The sequence below is a fragment of the Orbicella franksi genome, chromosome 10, assembly GCF_964199315.1.
Source record: "Orbicella franksi chromosome 10, jaOrbFran1.1, whole genome shotgun sequence".
Lineage (NCBI taxonomy): Eukaryota > Metazoa > Cnidaria > Anthozoa > Scleractinia > Merulinidae > Orbicella > Orbicella franksi.
The window spans coordinates 26,220,513-26,237,678 of record NC_138154.1 but is presented as its reverse complement, the minus strand read 5'-3'; the positions used below and the strand labels follow the sequence as shown (position 1 = coordinate 26,237,678).

Sequence of the window (17,166 nt, the reverse complement as noted above, 5' to 3'; positions counted from 1 at the left end):
AACACGGAATGATCACCTGAAATAAAAGTGAACCTCCGATGTTGAAACTGTCGTTAAGTGTTTCAGGTAAAACATTTAAAACACTTCTCTTTAGCTCTGTTCACAGTTAAGAAACATGTACAAGCAGAGATGAAGGCAGAGGGAAAATCCCTTCAAGCTCAGTGAGGATCAAGGCAAGACAACTGCACTTTCTGGGCACGTCACTGTCATCACGGTTCGATACTAGAACTAATATTTATACCAAAAACCATGTAATGAAGGAATGAAAGTTGCATTTACCTTGAAACGTTGTCATTGGAAAATCCTTATAAATCCAGTGGCTATTTCGACAAGTCCAACTAAGAATCGTTTATCCATATTACGAAAAGTGGATATCAAGAGCAATAGAGCCGATACAACGAAGAGTTGACTTTTTAGTAGTGTACCAGCCAAATCAGCCCTTTTAAGCTATAACAAGAGTAACTGAAGAAGGCTGGTTGGGCTGGTACACTACAAACTAATGAACTCTTCGTTGCATCGGCTCTAGTTCTAGATATCCACTTTTTAAAGGGGCTTACTCACGGTTTGCGCATATTGAAACGTTTAGCCTCAGTTTTCAAATTCGTCGTTTGTAATCCATGTGAATCTTCTCCATCCTTAGACATCCTTGTTCCTTTATTGTTTACCATTATCTCTTTGGTGTTTTTCTATCTTATTAAACTGTTATTTTCAAGTTTCCTACCATTTAAAGGTAATTTTGTATGTGGCCAAAATAACTCAAAATACCGTGACCGAGCCTCTTTAAGGTTACAATTACGCCAATCAGATCAAACTTTGATCCGACTTACAACATTTAAATCCTTTGAAATATATTGGAATTATATCTGCCATTAAACATCTTCACCAAAAATGAACCTAGCAAATGAATTCAATGATGCAGCTAAGCCTGAATCTTTTCTTAACTTATTTCTAAAAGGTGTGAAAGGAAACAGGATTGTTTATGATAAACTTGTCTCTTTTACAAGTAGGGTACTAGTGAAAAGTCAAAAAAGGGGAACGGCAGTATTGCTCTTGACCTGAATAATAGCAATGATGTGGATTGGAGGTCTGCTTACACTCTGGCAGCTAGCTGCACCAAAAGCACAAGACTCATCAGTTTTAAGTATGGACTTCTACACAGAATTCTGCCTACCAACACGCTTCTTAAAAAAACTGGTATCAAGCAAGATCCAAGTAGCTCCTTCTGTGTTAATTAGATCGAAAATCCGATCCATCTTTTTTGGCAATGTAAAAAACATAGATCTTTTTGGCAAATTTTAATGAGAAACGTCAAGACTTTGAATTGTCACCACGGAACTACCTGAAAAACGTTGTAATTTTTATGTGCTAAAATCTGACACTACGAAGCTTTCGCTTTGAGTAAACTTCTTTTTTTCTTTTAGCGAGACACTATATATGGTGCTGCAGGTCTAACCCTTTTGAATTTTAAGATGGTGGCCAAATTTCACTGAGCTCAAGAATGAAATTAAGCAGCCCACTTTTACAAATACGCCTGCACTGCAGGCTGCGTAAAGGGCTGCTTGCTTTAAATTTCTTAACGTGAAGTCACCGTTTATTTCAGCTCATGTTACCTGAAGTCTTCGTGTCGTAAGCCTTTCTCTATTTCCAAATGGATCCATGACAGCACTGTAGCGTTCAATTGCTATGACAACCAATGTGAACACGGATGTGGCACCTCCTACCCAGGCCACGTTGCTACCTGTCAACAGTCTGCAAAGGACTGTGCCAGTCACACCGTCAGGATGAGTAAACATATGCATGAAGATGTATTGTGGTGTAAAGAATAGTCCCACAAGCATGTCAGCAACAGCAAGGTTCACGAGAAGATAGTTGATAGAAGTTCTGTGAAATTAAATAAATCACATGATCTGTCATATAACGAGAGCTGAGACTGGCTAATATTTGTGGCCGACGTCTTCAGAACAGCCTGCTCTATTCTGCTTTGTACCAGTTGATTTGAGGATGAAGGAATGGAATCAATTTTCTCACGTAATTATTTTAGATCCGTATGGTAAATTAAGACTTTTTTCACTTCGATTCAAGTTGCCGCAGACAAATACGAAGCGTAACGAAGCTCACAGTACGCCGACCTTGGAAGGAGGTTGGTAAGGGTTAGGTATTAGACCTCCTAAAATGAATGCTAAATCCCCGGCAGTTGTAGAATCGCATATTTTTAGCTTCGCGATAGCTGCCCCAGGGAAATCTGAAATCCTGAAAAATGGCTGCCATATGCGACAACGTAATTTTGCGTCCTCAATCACGTGTTTCAAATAAATTGGGGACTTAACGATCCAAGACGTCGACATCGACGAAAACGTCACTTCAGAATGTCATTTTCACTATCGTAGGTCTTTCGAAATTAATCTAGCTCGTGCGTTTCGTACGATGTGTGCAAAATATCCTGATAATAAATTTGTACCAGCGGTTTCAGAATAAAAATAGAAAATGAAAGATTCCCATTTGCAAGCTCGCGTTTTCGTCAAAACCTCAAATTTGGTGATTTTACGTCGTTGTTGTGCAGAGTACTGCAAAAGTATGTGCTAAAATGCGCGTCACACATGCAGCACGCTTATGTTTCGTCTTCTAACCAATCATATTGTTGTTTTGCGGCGTTCTCGTTGACGACCGCGTCATAGATCTTAACTTCCCTATTCAAAGACAGCTCGTTCATTGAAAGTAAAGAGGACTGTAAAATTGCTTATAAGAAAGCAAGGTCCACGAAATCTAAGATAGCTCGGCGAGAAAATGTTAACTGAGATGCTGGCCCTTATCAATAACTAAAAAAACTTCTTGTAACACGGGTATCAGCAAAAAATTGTGAATCCAATTCACTTTCTGTGCATGCTGATATTGGAAAACGAGAAAAATTACTTGGCTTCACACTAGAGCTTCTAAATGCACTTGGAACCTACTTTTAGTGCGAAGGGGTAAAATGTACTTACTTAGACTTTACTTAGTGACCATGGAAACGTTCGTAGTTCAAAAAAGCTGAGGTGCGCTCCCAAAAATCCATTTTTAAACATTTTATGGACAGTTATAAGGAATTGGACCATTTTATCATGTAAATTTTTAATTTTTAATTTTTTTGTTTTAATTGTCAGACTTGATCCAATGCTTTGCTTTTTAATAATTTAGTGTATCTCATATATTAGCGTTTTTTTATGTAATGGTTGCATATTTGAAAATCAGTTTCTATATTTTTAATTTTTAACGCGTCATCTTTTTATTCTATAAATATTTATATGAGGGCCACTGGTTTTTCAGTGACATTACGTTGTGTGCTACCCTCAACAAATAAAGTTGGTTGTCATTATTATGGCCTACACCACACTTGAGTAACACGGAAGTGTATTTCTTCAGCGCATCCATGTCTCGGTTAGCTAAAGCCCTACAGCAATTTCTTTGCCGAAAACCGCGTTGTTGAGCTATTCTAGAGAAATACAGAAGCTTTCGTTTGTTCCTTAGTGTTGCTCCTATGTACTCTTTAGCAAAAAAGCAACTATATGCATTTCTTCACGATTTTACTGCCGAACATTTACATTTGTGATATGCATGACCGATTTTACTGCCCAAATGCTTCAAGTAATATACTTTGCCACAGGTGTGAAGCCAAATTTTTTAACGTGCGATTTGAGATTTCCAAGTGCACTTGAGTCAAGTGCTTACTTGAAACTAACTTAGCTTCTAGTGTGAAGCCAATTGTCATGGACCTCAACAATTACACAGAAAATGCATGTATGCGAAATGCATCAAAGGTTGCATGGAAAACCCTATGTTGCAATTGCTCGTAAATTATCATACCTAAGACCGTGTTGTCAAAAAAGAAATTATCCCAAACGCACGCTCAGAAATTCAAACACGACGTTGGCTAACAATAGCGTTTCGGCCTTTCCCGCTAGGTTGCAATACGTAATAACTGCGTTTCTTTCTTTTTTTTTTTTTTTTTTCATTTCGGTTATTTGTAAATTTGTAGCATTTTAATAGGAACTCAAGAGGGCCGGCTGGACTAAATGCCTTTCGACAATTCATTTCATTTTTTAGGAAAACAAAAGAAAATAACGTCTCACCTCATGTCTTGGTATTTTATCACGACAAGGCAAACCAGGCAATTACCAACGATGTTTAAGACAGCAAGGATAGAGTTGGCTGTGGTTATGCCGATCTGAGCTGGAACTGATTCCGTGTATTTTGGCATTGTCCCGTGAATCTGCCGGTAATTACGTCTGATTCAGACTAAAAATCAAAAAATCAAAGTATACAGCGGTTAAAAGTAACAATCGTTTAAGTGAGATCCGTATATGAGTTAAAGACGATTTCAGATGATGGGCAGCGGCAAAGGACAGTCTAAGACAGAATTCATAGCAAGCGCAGATCAGTGATTAAAAATGTGAGTGCCTCGGCGATGTTTTGAGGGAAAGACTAAATTATGCATTAGAGCACCGATGTATCTTGCCAAGCTTCTGTTCTTTCAAAAATATCAATAAACTAGGCATTATTTACAATCCGCCAGTAACATTGTCAACACGCACATATCGAATTATCAATTTAGATTTAAGAGCTTCTGCCTTAGAGACCGGGACAGACTTGGAAATGAAGGTCGGCTGATTTTGCTTAAAATTGGTACACAAAGTTGTTATGTGGACTTATGTAATATGCCAAAGTTTCAGGTTCAATGACCTTCGAAAATGTTGACAATTCAATTGTGGGTAGGTAAACAATTTAAGTTAGAGATATTTTGTTCACGGCGGTGACGTGGGCAAATGACAATCTTCTTTAATTCATACTTTAACTTCCACTCAGAGAAATTGTCAACTCTGTGGGACGCGGCCAGTTTATTAACGCCAGCGCCCAATTTAATTTGACCAGCAGGTGGGTAATATCTCGATCTAACGTCGCTACTGGGAGAGTCACAGCAGGCTCTGATGGCTTGTTATCTCATGCCCCGCATATGTCATCTTCTTTCCAAAAGGGACACCGTATACTCATGTTTCTACATGTAGTTTTCCAGGAGACTAAATTGCAATAGCCAGAATTTCGCTCCTCTGCCTTTGAAACACACTCAAATGAAACAAATTCACTTACAGACTGAATAGATTTAATAAGTTTAATTAATTGATCGCAGATAGTTTCTTTTTCTTGTAAATAAACAATCCAGCCGGCAAGATGTCCACGTGCTGGCCATATATTCATTTCGCGGCTGCATTTCATCAATTTACAACAGACTGAAGTAAACCTGTAACGTAGTAACGCAGTCGGATTCTATACAAAACTGGAAACTGCCTAGCGCATAGCACGGTCGCGACCTAATGGTTAGTGGGCTGGACTCCGGATTGAGCGCTCCTGGTTATTAGGGTGCTGCCATGTCGTCTTGGGAAAGGCAATTTTCGTTCACAATGCCTCTCTCCACCCAGATGTATAAATGGAAGTCGGTGATTATCATCCTGTTTAGGGAAGAAGACCAATAACCAATTTAAGCTCCAGCAGGTATGAGGCACTGGGCCTTGTCACGACTTACCTTACCACCTCAGCAAGCATACTGGTCGTCCTGGGGATTATCACTTCTTATTATGGAAATCGGAGTTAAGGGCCAGCAATTCTACAGCTAGGGGTGCCATGAGCAGTAGTTTTTGAAGGGAAATCCACTCCTGCCCTGTCTTATCTTTGGATATACGCAGTACACCAATTTAGCCTGGATCTGCACTGGCTGAGAAAACAACAAAAGGAAAATCCCGATAGAGAAAGGGAAAGTGTGCCAATGATTAATTTTCTGGCAATTTGGTCAGACATTCAGCAACTTGGCGGGAAAAACGGACCGTCTTGAACGTCCTCAATAACACCTAGGCCGTTTGCACTGGGGGACTGGGTATGAATAAATATTCAGTAACATATCCATTCGTGCTTTAGGTTCTCAAGCAAACTCTATACCTAATCATTTTCTGCAGTATCAAGGAGACGAATCTAGACGAGAAAAAACTGAATTCCAAGTCAATCATAGCCCGCAAACTGCAGATAAGTTGGCGTGTCGTAGCGTCACCATGCACGGCATGAATCAACCTGAATTTTCATTACTCGCAACAACGCACTCACGACCAATTTATCGCTGAGGCTAAGGTTTTTAACGTTGCTTCACTTTGAAGGGATTATAGGGGCATGCCTCTAAACCTGAAGCCAAGTAAGCGTTTATAGTAAGTGGATTTATCCAGACATCTTGCATATAGACTCGAAGAGCGAGACTGCATTTTGTATTAGACAATTAGCTATAATTATATTCGAAATTTCCTTAAGGTTCAAAGCGATTTTAAAGTAGTGTTACGAGAGACGTTGTAATTGCATTTAGAGTGATTGATAAGTTGTTTTCTTCAGAAAAGAACTCTCTGACAGGTGGGTTATAATACGAAATGGGATTACAAAGCTTGGCAGCTTATTTCCTAATTTAGTTAGCGCTCCATTACTCGGGGCCACAGACTTGCCTCGTTCAACGGGTTGAATAAACTTAATATTGCAGTTTGGACCAAAAAAGATACAATGGTGCATTGTGATTAACCAGCAAGAGATGGACTGTTAGGTATATATATGTTTTTTTCTTTTTTTTTCACAGTGACTCCATTATCTGTAATTTTCAAGACTTCCTCCACAAAATTTATAACCGTTGCCGGACCAAAATCTGATCGGTCCTAAAAAATCACATGAAAATTTTTGATTAACGTTAAGTCTTTTCGGTTATAATTAACTTCAGAGTCTCTAATTCATGACTTAGAACTAAAAGGGTATTAATCGAAATTAAATGGCTCAATTTTACAGACACGCTTTGTTGAAACTTTAACCGAAAGTTGCCTCGCTAGTTATTTTCTTGTAAGTTTTTTTCTTGGTAAAAAACCCTCAACCTTAGTATTTTTTTCTTGCTATTACTAAACTAAGGGCGGAACTTTGCAGGGATACTAAGACCTCACGATATAAAACATGGGCATGGAAAATATGTGGTCTGAAAAACAGGCCATTTCCGGTTGCTTCCCATATGCCTCAAATAGGACCAAGTTGTGATAACAGCCACGGGCTAACGAAAAATTCCCGTGAGCTAATGTTTTCACCCATAAATGCCTAAGAATAGTGCATTACAAATATGGTTTTGGTTTTGTCTGAAATCAATTGCACGTTGCTAAAAGAGAGATTGAAAACTGGCCAAAATTAAACTGAAAATCAGCCTCTGGGGACCTATGACGGGCTGATATGCAGAACTCGGCTAAAAAATGGTCGTTCAACCTGAAACTTTGGCATATTACATAAGTCCACATAACGACTCTGTGTACCAATTTTAAGCGAAATCGGCCAACCTTCATTTCCAAGTCTGCCCCGGTCTCTCAGGCCTAAGCTCTTAAGAGGCGCCCTCTGTAATTTTCAACTATGGCCATTTGGACCAGAAAAAATCAAATTCCTCAAACTTTCTCATATGAATGGTCTAGATAAGTGATTCACAAAAATATAACTTTCAGTTCAATTCGATTCGTATTTTAGCGCTGGAGCCACCATCTTGGCTTTGCCCCTCTAAGAGGGCTTTCAGCGGCCATTTCAGGGCACATTTTTAACAATTTGCCATACAAAGAAAACGATCTAAATCCGGGTAAAAACCCTTTAGTCGAGACAAGCAAATGTTTCTTGTTACCTTGAGAGGCTGTTTTGGCAATTTGATCATCACCTGATTTTTCTACAGAATTTTAAATTTCTTCCCTATCGGACTACTTATGAAGCGCCATAAAAAAGGCGAAGTTTAAAGGAAAATATCGCCAAAAGTACATCACTTGAGATCCCAAAACTACCGTCCACTTAAAGAGCAATGTCTCACCTGTAAAAATATGCAATAAAATTTTGGGGCAGTTAAAACTGTAAAATGTTAGAAGAAGAAGTTTAAGCTGTGCTTTTGTCAACAAAGACCGCCGTCCTAATTAGCATAATAACGTGAAAATAACGATGCACAGAGAAAATAATGATATATTCCACTTACCTCGCGACATGTCGACAACTGGATGTTCCACGATGCCTCATGTTATATTTCCAGCATGTTTCAGCCATATTTTCGGTGATTAGTGTACGAAATCACTCTCAGACATCGCCACGGTTAAGCAGATTTCAACTCTCCGAAGCTCGCTTCATAACATCTATCAATATTATTTGTCTTTCGCCTCATAAGCCGCCGTTTACAAGAAGTTTAACAATTTGCTGAGATCCTAACTGACCCAGAAGTCTGTTAGCAGCCTTTAAAATCCTCCTCTTAATCCAGGATCCTCATCAAGAACTCGTTTAAGCTCAGTTCTGTTTTGATCTGTTGTGCACCCGCCATTATTCCACAGATTGCGTTACATTTGACAAATGCACATTCCAACGGGTAGGGGTAGGCTGGGTAGGAAGTGAAAATGTAACCGACATTAAAGCCATTTTAAGCATTTCTGTGTCTAAACTAGTGACTGGCTTTCCCAGAATGATTTGAACACGAGCTTCTGCTTGCAGGTATTTCCTAGGTCATTTTTTTGCAGGGTAGGTTGGGGGGAAGGGGCGGGGGGGTCGTGTATTAAAAAAAAAAAAAAAAAAAAAAAAAAAAAGGAAAACGATAGACAGTATCAGGTCAAAAGATTATGATCTGTGTATCTTGATCAGCTTTCTCAGTTCATCAGTGAGGCCCTATTAGGGGTTTTCAGGATACTGGATATTTGGGTAAAACGTTAATTGGATGCAAGAAATTTAGGGGAAATATTAATGGGGTAGAGCACGTTTAGATGAGACAAAACAGGACATTAATTGAGTAGGAAATCGTTGAGCTGGATTTAACAGTATACAAGATTTAGGACAAAAATTAATAGGATAAGGGATACACCGACACCTCCCCCCCCTCCCACTATGGGGCCTCAACAATGGTCAGCTATTTAGGATAAAAGAAAATGTATGTCAACTGCTATAAGTATTTATTCTGGACTCTTAGTACTTATATCACGTTGGAATATGAAAGTTTTGTATCAAATGTTTGGGGTTTTAAGGTTAGGTAACGCAGCTCCTTGTTAGTAATTTCGAATCCCACACTTGTTACACTGAATAGATAGATAGCGACGGGGCTGGAGAAATAAACAGAGAATGAAATGTGTCCCGAATTCTGTACCGTTTAACACGAATTTCTTACATGGCAACCTTTGTGTCTGCAAAGAGATCGAGGCACAACATTCCACATTATATTTGTAAACAGCTATCCTAATCTCATTGACAGCCATTAGTTTTTGACGAGAATTTTCATTTATTACACACAGAATACGGATAGAACTCCAATAAAAAGCCTCTTCCTTGTTTTTTTTTGTTCAGCATTATACTCGTGTCTTTCGCTGCCCGAAATGCCATCAAATGCTGCGAAAGGCAACAGACTGAGAAGCAGTGCACAAGAAAAGTTTTTCTTGGGTCAGGAAACGGTCATAAAAGTCGAAGCAATTACTGTAGCACAAAAGATGAGGCGCACAAAAGATGAGGCCAAAATTAGGCGGTTCACCTGTGATGAGTTCCTGACTCCTTGCCACGTTTAATCCTTCCACTCGAGAATGGCTTCCAAACTCAGAAACAGACAGGAGAAGGTCCTCCAAGAAGACACAACAACCGCTGAGAATCAAGCTGCAGATATTTTTGACAAGGGTCAGTTAACTCATCCAATTGCTTATGACTCATTCAACTTGTGTGCCTTAAACGCATCTATAATGTCTTTAAAAAGCTAAGCGTCAATATTAGTGCTTCGCTTGATAGATGCTGGTATTTTAAAGCGCCCTGCTTAGGGTTGAAAACTAGTCTTGTGCAGACATGCAGCTGTGTTCCATCACAGAGCTGAACGACATTAGCGGCCGTGGGGTGCCTCAGGCTCATAACGAATGGTGCCAACAAAATACAAACGTGTTTGCGCCAGATTAAGAAAACGTGGAAAAAGTAGATCTTAGCCAGGGTTATTAGAATCCACAAAGAAAACTGGGGGGTAGTCATTAATTTTTCCGAGATAATTAGCTACTGCTGACGATAGCATTTTTCTGAAAAAAAGGTAAAGATATTTCTTCACAGATTCTCCTAAGGTTCGCCTTTACATGCAGAAAACTAAACATGTTAAAAAACATCTTTAAACTACGTGGTAAGTGGTAACATAAAAACCACTTGATATGTATTTAATAACAGAATCGTCGCAACAGCACTCCTCTGGCTTAGCCAAAATACAGTCTACATAACTTTTCCTCACAGCTAAAAACTAATGCATTGTCGAATAGGCTTGCCACTTCCAATTCATACCATAAAATGTAGCTGTAATCACCCCTTTTTTAAAAGTTAAATGAGTTGTTTCATCCTTTCGAAAACTTTGTCGGTGTCCGTTACATTTTTCCCTGCTACTTTCCAAGTAAGTTAAACACTGATGTCTGTCGCAGTTGTTTTGCGCGCGCATTATGCCATCTACAGTTGAATTTCAGTATGATTTTTTCTACGGATACGATAAAAGCTAGTTTCTCAGCTGGAAGCCGTTCACAGTTATTGCTTAGCGATATGCTGCTTTTCTGGTAATCCCGGTTTTAGTGCAGGCTCGTAATTTTAGTGCGAAATTTGTTTCGGCCACAATAGGATTTTTTTTAAGTCGCACGCTTGGTAGGGTAATTAAGTACGTCACTAGTTCCAACCCAAGAGCGCCTGGCGTTTAAACCATGCCTAAAAAAGAAGGCATCGTCCTTAACTGCCCTTCAGTAATTTTCTGAGCATTTTCTTTTCTGATGCAAAAGTGAAACGGCTAAGAAAATGTAAGAAGTTTCAATAAAACGACGCTTATCAGTACTTCCTGCGTACTATTCGTCAGTCTGTTGTCTTTTGCAAAATTTGATGGCACTTCCAGCAGCGAAAGACACAACTGTCCCGCTCTATCTGATCTAAACATGCTCTACCCCATTAATTTTTCCCCTAAATTTCTTGCATCCTGTTAATTTTTTACCCAAATATCCAGTATCCTGAAAACCCCTAATAGGGCCTTACTTATGAACTGAGAAAGCTGATCAAGATACACAGATCATAATCTTTTGACTTGATACTGTCTATCGTTTTTTTCTTTCTTTTTTAATACACGACCCCCCCCCCCCCCCCTCCCCCATACCCTGCAAAAATAACCTAGAAAATAGCTGCAAGCAGAAGCTCATGTTCAAATCATTCTGGGAAAGCCAGTTACTAGCTTAGACACAGAAATGCGTAAAATGGCCTTAATGTCGGTTACATTTTCACTTCCTACCCAGCCTACCCCTACCCGTTGGAATGTGCATTTGTCAAATGTAACGCAATCTGTGGAATAATGGCGGGTGCACAACAGATCAAAACAGAACTGAGCTTAAACGAGTTCTTGATGAGGATCCTGGATTAAGAGGAGGATTTTAAAGGCTGCTAACAGACTTCTGGGTCAGTTAGGATCTCAGCAAATTGTTAAACTTCTTGTAAACGGCGGCTTATGAGGCGAAAGACAAATAATATTGATAGATGTTATGAAGCGAGCTTCGGAGAGTTGAAATCTGCTTAACCGTGGCGATGTCTGAGAGTGATTTCGTACACTAATCACCGAAAATATGGCTGAAACATGCTGGAAATATAACATGAGGCATCGTGGAACATCCAGTTGTCGACATGTCGCGAGGTAAGTGGAATATATCATTATTTTCTCTGTGCATCGTTATTTTCACGTTATTATGCTAATTAGGACGGCGGTCTTTGTTGACAAAAGCACAGCTTAAACTTCTTCTTCTAACATTTTACAGTTTTAACTGCCCCAAAATTTTATTGCATATTTTTACAGGTGAGACATTGCTCTTTAAGTGGACGGTAGTTTTGGGATCTCAAGTGATGTACTTTTGGCGATATTTTCCTTTAAACTTCGCCTTTTTTATGGCGCTTCATGAGTAGTCCGAAAGGGAAGAAATTTAAAATTCTGTAGAAAAATCAGGTGATGATCAAATTGCCAAAACAGCCTCTCAATGTAACAAGAAACATTTGCTTGTCTCGACTAAAGGGTTTTTACCCGGATTTAGATCGTTTTCTTTGTATGGCAAATTGTTAAAAATGTGCCCTAAAATGGCCGCTGAAAGCCCTCTTAGAGGGACAAAATCAAGATGATGGCCCCAGCGCTAAAATACGAATCGAATTGAACTGAAAGTTATATTTTTGTGAATCACTTATCTAGACCATTCATATGAGAAAGTTTGAGGAATTTGATTTTTTCTGGTCCAAATGGCCATAGTTGAAAATTACAGAGGGCGCCTCTTAAGACTTATTGCTAGTTTTCAGTGTCACGCAATTCAAAATAGACCAAAATAAAATAAAAACCGGTCAATAGATAAACTCCAGAATCTGGGAAATGAAAGAAGATAAATATCCAAAGACTCTCGCCAAAGTTATGGTCACAGCAGTTTTTTTTTATGCGAGATATGCGGAGAAATTTTTTACCCAAATTTATAGAGATTTGTATGAGGACGCCATACTGGTGCCCATCCGTATGGGCACCAACATGGCGGCCGGAAACCAACAGAAACATCTGTCACTGAGTTTTGCTACAAAAGCGTGAATTTATCCCTCGAGGAACTCTAAAACATTAAAATAATACTTTTCCTAAGACATGAACTGTTCAGATAGCCAAGTTCCCCGAAATAAGTCACTTTTTTAACCATCGTGACAGCTCTCTAGGCCGTCATGTAAATGCCGCGTCACGCAAAAGCTTAGAAATTTAAGCGTAGTGTATCGCAAAACCAAGAATCCATTCGGAGCGAAAATTTGTATGAATATTAGTTTTCAGCTGCTCTTATACATCATTTAAGTAAAATCTCAGGAAGATCAATAGTTTTGTAGTTCGAAATTTAGTGACGTCATGTGAAAACCAGCAATTAAGCTACGCCCACCAACATTTGTCGCTGCTTGATCTTCTTGATGCTTTTCGTCTTCAAAAAACTATGAACCCTTCGTTTCGGTTGTTAAAATAATATTAGCGAAGAATGAAGCATACTTTTACTCTTTGAATACTCGGCCTCACTAAATTAAATTCTTCTTTATTATTAACATTATTTTCTATTTTTATGACTGAACTGTAATAACGTTCGCTGACTGAACGCTCCGAAGCTTTGGCCAAATGGAGACAGCGTTACTTCGCTCGTACAAGACGGATTTCGGTGCCTAACTATTCTGCCGATGGATTATCTTATTAAAAAAAAAACCCAACTTATTCAAAATTTCTTGTCCTCTAAGACTTCCTCTCAGCTGTCTTAGAAGTTTAAAGTTATTCAGGGATGTCAAAGGCTCTAATTTCACTTTGGCGAATTACTAACTCTCTGTTCAGTGTCGACTATTGTGGTGGCCCTGAATAATAACTTTTCACTGTTATGCGGTAACTGTCTACCTTTAGGAAAGCCTTGAGTCTACTGCCTCGAAGACTGATTTTTGGAGCCAAAATAAAATTGAGGGCTAGTTAAAACTAAATTTGCTTTAAAACATAGAAGTGACTGTATTCACCGAGAATTGTTTAAATATTTCCTTGGCTGACTTTGGTCTTAAATAACGATTTTGAAGAGCTCTCGTTATAGCATCGAGCATTTTTCTTTTTTCTTGATGTTTCTTCTTCACTAAACAGGATATACCTACAATAACAATTATCAGTAAAAATTCAGTGTGTCTTGAACCTACTTTGCCAATAGAAAACTTCAGTTCCTAGTGAGTGGGTCTTGCAAGCAACTCAGCAGTGGAAAACAGTCACCCTGCAAAGAGATCATGTGGTTGCGTATAAAAAATTGACAATTTTGCCTCCACTTATGTGATATTGAGTCGTGGGAAATTGACGCATTTTAATTTTAAGCAGGTGAGGGCAATACAACTCTGCTCTAAAATACTGCTACCCTATTGCACAACCTCAAGACGCAACACGGTTATTCCGCGTTCACTTCAGTACTTTTCTTGTTCTAAACTAAGAATATTGAAATGTAGAAACCTTCTATTCTTTTCGGTATAATATTCAGATTTGAAGCGAATGAATAATTCTATTGATCATGAGCTAAACGCCGGGCTTAATGTTTCATGTTGAATTGATGCGTATTCGCGACTGTACTTTATGGTTTAACATTGGAGCTCGACGACGAATCTCTTATAATCTGTGTCAAGAACAAAAATACAGGCCTTTTTACGTAACTAACTGTGGATCATTGAATGTAGCTTACTTTATTTCCAATAATACTCGATTCGCTAAATTTTCTCATTTCGCCAGCCTCAGACTATATGACGCTTAATTTTAAGGTTTTTTCTCCGCTTAATCTTCCTGAATGTTTACCCTTTCAACTGAAAATTACAGGCCTCGATAATTTTCTAACTGCTGCAACCCGGAATTTATACAACAGTTTAAGCCCACCTTTGTCGTCGTTTCCTTGGCCTATAATTGTTCTCATTATTTGCGGGATAGCTGCATCTTGTTTTCGGCGGTAAAGCAAAATGTTGCGAAAGATGCCATTATAATATTTAGGGCTACAGCCTAGGCGAATTTGATGTAGTCCTGTTTTTCAAACTTTAAAGTTTTGACTTTCTTATTATTGGAACGCCTGCCATGATACCATGCTCAAGTTTGTAGCAGCTTGAAAGAGTTCTATTAATCGAGAGGTTCAGCTGTTTCTCTATTTTTGTAAAGAACTGCATGAAATATTTGCCCCTACCAACAGATCACAGGAGACTTGCCATTCGAATTCTCGGTTATGTTTTCAGATATTGGACAGTTAAGCGAGACGTAAACTCAAGGAGTTCTCTAAAACAGTGAAATAGCTGTAATGCAGAGGATACGCGTTTCAGTAAGTGTGATGTTTTAAACATGGACCGCTTTATTTTCACTGGTATATTGCCACTCTCTGCTTTAATAGTATTGAAAGAAAAAAGAAAGAGTGGAAACGAATTAACTCAAAAGTGAATGCAAGACTCTCTCGGTTTCTACTTTGAATTTAATACGACGTTTTTAACGCAGCAACCATCCTAAGTGACTGGGCCAAATGGTTTGACTATCACAATGTAATAAAAAGAATCAGCAAAAAAGTTTATGAATTCATGAAGCCTACCTTGTCAAGAAGGAACTTCTTAAGCCCTGGTCAAACGGCCTATGATAGTCTATAATAGCTGAATGATTTTCCTGAACTTTCACCGACTATCATCAAATATCATCAAATATCATGCGCCGTTTGACCTGGGCTTTAGCGATTGGTCTCAGTGCTAATGAAGAACAGTCACTGCAAACTATAAGATAAAACTCATATTGCGTAATTAAGTAGAAGAATTAAATGTCAACAATATGTTAAAATGCTCTGGCCTTAACTAATAATTAGTTGAATATTTTTCCGTTTCGCTTTTCAGCTGTCTGTGACAAAAAGACAAACATCACGCTTCAAACTGAATTTTCCGCATAAGAACTCTGCACTAAATATGCAAGAAGTGATATCTATGGTAAAAAAAATGCATTATTCTGAACTAAATATCTTCGTGTAAACAAACTGTCAATATGCTATGCCGTAGAATAACAATTGCCTGAATTGTCTGGAATCAAGAAATAAACATCAAGCACTAACGTAACCAAAACTTGCTGGCGGAGCACGAAATATACAAATCAAGTTCAGTCCTATAATATTGGTGGGTTTTTGGTCCGTCTATTGTTAGTCAAATTAAGTCGGTCTGTTGGAAGTCGTTTGTAAGGCGCCGGTGTCACAGTGATTTGGGTATCCCCATGTTTTGGGTACCCCCGTACCCAAATCCTTAGTGTTTTGGGTAGGGATACCCAAAACACTGAAAGCGTTAAATACCACAGGCTGGGGCAAGTGAAATCATCCATAATTCTGCTCAAAAGCCATTTATATTCTTACGAAGCTGTGTCTCAATAAATAAAAGTTTTCTTAATCTTGATATAAACACATAACGTCGCTGAAAATAGTCGCAATTTATAACAGACTGTCTGATCCGAGTCCGCATTTATAACGACATACAAAACCGGATTCACGCGCCAAAGTTCGTTGTATGAACATGCGCTTAGTGCCTATCGATAACCCTTGAAATGCATGTCATTTTAAACAAGAAAGGCGCATTTTAAACCTCGGATAATTCGGCGATTGAATAAAATCAATATGCGAGCGGGCACACTGAGATATATTTATTTTATTTATTATGCTTCGGCCTTCTATTACATATACAGAAAAATAAAAGGAAGAGGAAGTAAAAAAACAAAAACAAAACAAAAACAAACAAAAACAAAACAACAAAAAAAAAAACAGACAGCAAAACAAAACAAAATGGCCAGGGGAGCCGCTACAGCTTAGCCAATTACAGCGGCCCCCTTAGATATAATTAAGAGACAAAATTATACAATATATATAAATCTAAATCTAGTATAGGGAGCTTAAAAGCAGCAATGCGGTGGGCGCGTTAAGGTCTTAGCAGTATTGCACTTTGGGCAAATTGTCCGCCACGTCCTTATATCTTCTTGATCAAAAATATCTACAGCATTTGTATAATATTTTAGTAAGGATCTCTTTCTCTTTCGCATTTCTTGTCCTTCCCCCCCTTCAACGCCTTTCATCTTTGAAAGTTTGCTTGCCTTTTTAATCTTCGGTCGATTTGGCCACCTGAAGTAAAGAAACGATAACAAACAAACACTCTACAAAGGTATACCCATATCACTAGGGATTTGGGTATCCCTTACATTTCAGCATTTCGATCCCTTTCCCTCAGTGGAATTAATTTCGTCTTTGTAAGTTTGCTTTGCCTTTAGATTACCCTGAATTAAAGAAACAATAACAAGCAGGCACATTGGAAAGGGATCGAAATGCTGAAATGTAAGGGATACCCAAATCCCTAGTGATATGGGTATACCTTTGTAGAGTGTTTGTTTGCTATCGTTTCTTTACTTCAGGTGGCCAAATCGACCGAAGATTAAAAAGGCAAAGCAAACTTTCAAAGATGAAAGGCGTTGAAGGGGGGCGGGGGGGGGGGGGGAAGGACAGCAAATGCGAAAAATTAGGGATACCCAAATCCCTAGTGATATGGGTATCCCCTTCTTTGTCCTCGTTTCTTTAATTCAGGGTAGCCAAA

The 17,166-nt window shown here is 38.7% G+C and overlaps 2 protein-coding genes across 4 annotated transcripts in view; both read right to left on the bottom strand.

Moving 5' to 3' along the window:
* Positions 1 to 17,166, bottom strand: part of LOC145501887 (uncharacterized) — a 237,544-nt gene that overhangs the window by 72,207 nt on the left and 148,171 nt on the right. The window lies entirely within an intron of this gene.
* Positions 870 to 4,234, bottom strand: LOC145501777 (neuropeptide FF receptor 1-like). The gene is made up of 4 exons (XM_081481172.1): positions 4,107 to 4,234; positions 1,611 to 1,881; positions 1,095 to 1,108; positions 870 to 948 (listed from the first exon to the last, which is right to left on the bottom strand). The coding sequence occupies exons 1-4, from the start codon at positions 4,232 to 4,234 to the stop codon at positions 870 to 872; spliced, it is 492 nt and encodes a 163-aa protein (XP_081337298.1).